This window comes from Rhinolophus sinicus, chromosome 13 (genome assembly GCF_057876585.1).
Source record: "Rhinolophus sinicus isolate RSI-liver-muscle chromosome 13, RSI-T2T, whole genome shotgun sequence".
Classification (NCBI taxonomy): domain Eukaryota; kingdom Metazoa; phylum Chordata; class Mammalia; order Chiroptera; family Rhinolophidae; genus Rhinolophus; species Rhinolophus sinicus.
This window is the reverse complement of record NC_142513.1, coordinates 318,650-324,397: the sequence shown is the minus strand read 5'-3', so window position 1 is coordinate 324,397 and position 5,748 is coordinate 318,650. Positions and strand designations below refer to the sequence as shown.

The window sequence follows — 5,748 nt, the reverse complement described above, 5'->3', positions numbered from 1 at the left end:
CAGCTCCCTCACAGGACTCATAGGCCGGCACCAGCTTGTGGAAAAGCAGTGGCCCCATCTGGCCGTGAAAACACCGCACTTTGATTGCGGCAGGCCCCCGGAATCTGGTGTGTGGGCAAGAGCGCCAGGGGGCTCGTGGCATCCACCGTGCCAGTGACGAAACCACCCTTCTAGTCAGGACTGTAGCGGTGCGTGTAGGAAGGCAGAGCGGTGTGAGCTGACACCCAGCCAGGTCAGGATCTTTGTAGTCCAGGTAGGGTACTAGAAAGCACAGGCAACTTTTTTGTCCTGTCCCACTGGTTGCATTTGAATGACAGACAATCATTAGCCAGCTCACCTTACATCAAATCCTGCACTGGGTGTTACAGTGGTGGTGGGACAAGACCTTGTGCTGAGAGGCTCCTAAGCCAGGAGTGACACTGGGCCCCAGGGTACAGTGACCCTCCCAAGTTCATGTATGGGCCACAGAGGCCACCCCAGGAGGAGGGCTGAGGCTTGCACAGCTCCAGGGGGCGCTGGACTCTGCAGAAATATGCAGATTGTGCACCGTCCAGGGGACTGAGCCCAGGGGAACTCAGCCCCCAGCAGACGGCTGCGAGGCTCAACCCAACCCAACCCAGACCTGTCCCTGACATTGGGGGCAGCGTGAGGAGACTGAGCCCGGCCCTGCAGGGACGCAGGAAACAGAGGGCCTGAACATGCACCGCTCCCCCACCAACCCCACCATTCTCAAGGGCGCCGTGTGACTCTATGATTCCAGATGTCCAGCAGCTGTCCTGGCCATTTCCGCCCCTCTTTGACCCCGCATCCGCCAGGAAGCATCTCCTCCTGTCCTCAGGCTCTGAGCCAGCCCCCACCTTCCCAGCACCCCACTTCCTGAGCAGAGGCGTTTGTGCAGATTCAGCTCCCCCTCCCACGGGGTGGCTTCAGCCTTCCCAAGGCCCGGGCGCGGTTCCCAGAGCTCAGGGCTACTATGGTCGGCTCCCGCCGCCTGGCTGGACACCCTCTGCCAGGGGCTCTGATCCTGGCCCCAGCCCTTCCAGCCTCTGGGACTGGTTTTCTCTCTCTCCCTCCACTCGGCTCCAAGGTTGGCTGGCAGCTAGCTAGCAGCATAAATCAGGGCCTCCAGGGAGGTTAAGCACAACTGGCCAGTAGGAGCCCTGCCTCTGTGGGTTGCTGCTCTCTGGGGTGGCGTGCATACTTAGATGTCTGCCTGGCAACACGGGGCGAGGGAGGGGGTTGCCTCCTGGAACAGATCTGATAACTGGGGACACAGCCCCACCATTCCTGAGCAGATAGGGGCACAAGAGGTCACTGCTGCTGCAGCTGGTCCAGTCTGGGGGGCCCTTCTGGAGAGGGGACACCAGGAGGGCTCCCTTCCTGTCACATGCTTTCCTGTCTCAACAGAGCTGGTGGTTCTGAGGCACTCAGGCTCCTATGGGCTGGTGGGGGGGCGTCAGGGGCCACACCAGACCCAGGGTAAGGGCCCCAGGGGGCCAGCTGCTCTGGCCTGCTGACCTCTGCCCTCAGAATCCGGTCTCTGGTTCGCTTCCTGCTCTTCCAGGGGAGCCAAGGGTAGGTGGGCCTGGCTGAAAAAGCATCTATTTCCAAGCACAAGTCTCTGAACTCACCAAGCTGGGAAACGGTCCCCAGGAGGCTGAGACTCCCCCAAGCCCTATCTTTTCCTGGAGAATTAGGACAGGTGGCGTGGGCCACATGCTGTGTGGACAACCATCCAGGACGCCCCCACTGTGCCCGCTGTTGGCGGCACCCCTCTGGTCTCACAAAATGAGCCTGGAGTCTCTGGGTCTACATTGCCCCTCCCACTGGGATCAGCAGCATCTGAGTTTACGAAAGTGGCTCCTGGGCCAGTAACCTCCAGGCCACCAATCCCCACGGCAGCTCCACCCGCCCACCCCAGGTGTGGAGCTTCAGAAACAACCGAGATCACTCCCTTGACAAGACACATGACACAAGTGCACACCAACGTGCGTGTGTACCTAGGAAGCAGTGTCAGATTTCTCTCCATAAAGCAGTAGTTCTCCCCCAGAAATGATTCCCCCCACTGCCCCTCAGGCCCCAGTGAAGAGGGGAGGCGGTTGCAGGGCAAAGAGAACAGGAGGGGCCCTTGCCCAGTGCACCAGTGGACCGCCAGACACCCTCTTGGTCCCCAGGACTTGACCAATGAGCAGAGCAGTACGGTCCTGGATCAGCTGGCTGGGGGAGGGGTGCTAGGGTAGAGTGGCCAGATTTAGCAAAAACAACAATCAAACAAACACCAAAACAGGATTATCTGTCCAGTTATAAGTATATCCCATGTAATATTTAGGACATACTTATATTAAAAGTATCTGCTCTTTATGTGAAATTCAAATTTAACTGGGTACTCTGTATTATATCTGGAAACCCCGGGAGGACATTCAACCCTCCTAACCCACTCACGGCCACCTGACCCCTCCCGACCCCCCGCCCACGCCTAAGGACAGCAAATGTCCCCTGCTTTTCTCAACATCGTAGGGGCCGAGTGGGCCGGCAGCGCCCCTGACCCAGACACACAGGGGAGCAGAGAGGGGCTGCTGGCTCTGGAAGCCCCTCCCCAGAGGCTGGGGTCTCTGAGGCCGGCCTGGGTCCTGGGCTGCACTGGTCTCGCGGGGGTCGACAAACTCCCTGTTGCAGGCACAGCAACTGCTGAATGAGCCCCGAGTCCGACTCTTCCCTGGCTCCCCTGGGTGGCGTCTCTCCCTGTCACCTTTGCCCTCAGGTGGACTGGCCCTCTCTGATGCAGTAGAAAAAGGGGAACCCATCAGAGGCCTCTAGAAAAGAGGAAGGTACAGCTTGTGGGTGGTTTCAGGGGAGGAGTGCTCGACCAGGGGCTGAAAATGAGGAACCCTGGCCAGGCAGGACCCACCTGGAGAAGGTCATTGCCTCTGCTAGAACCAGAGGAAACAGGATCCAAACCAGACGGGGGTTTCCAATCTGCACTCACCCCCTTTCCTGGGAAGGAAGGTGTGGAGGGATGGGGGCCGCAAGCCATGAGCAAACAGCCTGGGGGCTCCAGCAGCAGCCCCACCAGCCGGCCTCTGCCGCTCCCCAGGGTGGTGCAGCGTGGGATTCCCTGGGCAGCTCCCTCGCACTAGGAGAGCTGGGGGCACCTAGCATAGGCCTGGGCAGGGAACTGCTACCCCCAGCCTTCTCCTGGACACGACTACATAGTCTTTGCCAAGTCTCACACAGCCTGATCCCAGAGCTGCTTCTGCCTGCCCGGCTCCCTTCCCAACCGCGTAGGGACCTCCAGAAGTTGGGGAAGGTCCCACAGCAAGCTTGGTTCAGGGTCACGGGAAGCCCTGCATTTTCCCCAGTGAGATCCCGGCCTCCGCTCAGGAAGAGGTTAAGGCTGTCAACTTCTGGCTTGTCTATCCACCTTCAGTTTGAGGAGAGGTGCTGCTCAAGGTGTGGGTGGCATGGGAGAGGGGAAGGTACAGGCGGAGGAGGGCCTGGGAAGGGTGTGGCCGCCACGGGTGGAAGGCTGTGTCCCGGGGCGGGGCACAACTTGAGGGCCCCCACACCTGGGAACCCTTTGTGAGCCAATCACTGGGTGTCGTGTCTCCCCCCAGCAACAGTGACTCACAAAGCCAGCCCGTGGGGCAGATGCCCATACCTCCTCTGGGCCCTTGAAGGCCCAGGTCACAAAGGCCATTAAGACCAAGCCCTGAGGAGGCATGTCCCAAGACAGCCCCGTGGCGGGCTGGGCCTGGGCCTCCCACCTCGACCCCGGCCCAGGGACTGGGCATTAGGTTCAGCGAGGAGCACCCAGTAGCTTCGACGCCCATGTGTGTCGTCTGCTTCGTGAAGGCGCTGGTGCACGTGTTCAAGATCTACCTGACCGCCAATTACACCTACAACTTCCGCAGCTGGCCGGTGGACTTCCGCTGGGATGACGTGCGCGCCGCCGGACGGGGTGGCAGCGCTTACGGCGCGCTAACATGCGCAGCGGCCGCAGCCGGTGTGTGGCTGCTACAGGGAGCGGCGCTGGGTGGGGACGCGCCTGGGAGGCCCATGCGGGGGGCGCGCAGCCAGGCGCTCTGCCTCCTGCAGCAGATCCGCGAGCTGCCGGGCCAGCTTGCCAGCTACGCACTGGCCCACTCCCTGGGCCGCTGGCTCGTGTACCCCGGCTCCATGTTCCTGATGACGCGCGCGCTGCTGCCGCTTCTGCAGCAGGGCCAAGAGCACCTCGTGGAGCGCTACCTCGGCCGGCGCGCCAAGCTGGTGGCCTGTGACGGCAACGAGATCGACACCATGTTCATGGATCGCCGGCAGCACCCGGGCAGCAGCGGCCGCGGCCTGCGCCTGGTCATCTGCTGCGAAGGCAACGCCGGCTTCTACGAGATGGGATGCCTGTCCGCGCCGCTGGAAGCCGGCTACTCGGTGCTGGGCTGGAACCACCCGGGCTTCGGAGGCAGCACCGGCGAGCCCTTCCCTCAGCACGACGCCAACGCCATGGACGTGGTGGTCAAGTACGCGCTGCACCGCCTGCACTTCCCGCCTGCACACGTGGTGGTCTATGGCTGGTCCATTGGCGGCTTCACGGCCACCTGGGCCACCATGACATACCCGGAGCTGGGCGCATTGGTCCTCGATGCCACCTTCGACGACCTCGTGCCGCTGGCCGTGAAGGTCATGCCCCACAGCTGGAAAGGACTGGTGGTGCGTACCGTGCGCGAGCACTTCAACCTCAATGTAGCAGAGCAGCTGTGCCGCTACCCCGGGCCGGTGCTGCTGCTCCGGCGCACGCAGGACGACGTGGTCAGCACTTCGGGCCACCTGCGCCCCCTGCCGTCCGGAGACGTGGAAAGCAATCGCGGCAACGAGCTCCTACTGCGCCTGTTACAGCACCGCTACCCGGCTGTGATGGCGCGTGAGGGCCTCGCCATCGTGACTCGCTGGCTGCGCGCTGGCAGCCTGGCACAGGAGGCCGCTTTCTACGCGCGCTACCGCGTGGACGACGAGTGGTGCCTGGAACTGCTGCGCTCCTACCGCGCGAGCTGCGAAGACAAGCAGGAGGACGAGGAGGCCTGGGGGCCCCACGGGCTCGCCTTCCCGTGGCTCGTGGGTCAGGGCCTCAGCCCACGGCGGCGCCGGCAGCTCGCGCTGTTCCTGGCGCGCAAGCATCTCAAGAACGTGGAGGCGACTCACTGCAGTCCGCTGGAGCCTGAGGACTTCCAGTTGCCCTGGACGCTGTAGCGCGTCCCCTCGCAGGGCCAGTTTGCATATTCGCACACCTTCTGGGCCTCAGGTCCGTTCTCCTCCCCACACCCCGACCAGTGAAGCTGGTCCTGCCTGGGGATCCCGACCTGGTGTCTGCGGGAGGGGAGGGTGTTCCCCACTCCCTTCTTTCTCTTCCTCCCTCGAACACTTGTGGATGTCCCAGTCTGCTCTCAACTCCTAAAGGGAATGCAAAGATTAAGCTGACCCAACTAATGGCAAGCTGTGTGATGGGTGCCTTGATCACCTCAAAAGGATGGTGGGAGACCTAGGCGGTGCCCTTCGCCTGGCCTGAGTTGCAGCATGGCTCTGGGAAGGATGGTGTGGAAAGGTCTGTGCAAGTCGCCCCTAGCTGTAAAGGACGTTGGCATTGGAGGTATATAGAGCAGGTCTTAGCAGCTGGCCCTTCCTAGAGTGTGATGCTGCTGCTCGGTAGGGTCCCCTCCCCCCCTCCGCTCCTAGCTTCTACCGGAGGCATGCACCGTG

At 62.1% G+C, this 5,748-nt stretch overlaps 1 protein-coding gene across 1 annotated transcript; it reads left to right on the top strand.

Annotated features, from left to right (window-relative positions):
- The first annotated feature begins 3,828 nt into the window (after positions 1-3,828).
- Positions 3,829-5,505, top strand: ABHD16B (abhydrolase domain containing 16B). The gene has a single exon (XM_074317627.2). The coding sequence runs from the start codon at positions 3,829-3,831 to the stop codon at positions 5,239-5,241; it is 1,413 nt and encodes a 470-aa protein (XP_074173728.2). The 3' UTR covers positions 5,242-5,505.
- The last annotated feature ends 243 nt before the right edge of the window (positions 5,506-5,748 follow it).

Excerpts from the sequence above, each read along its gene's own strand:
- ABHD16B (XM_074317627.2), top strand. The coding sequence starts at position 3,829 with ATGTGTGTCGTCTGCTTCGTGAAGGCGCTGGTGCACGTGTTCAAGATC.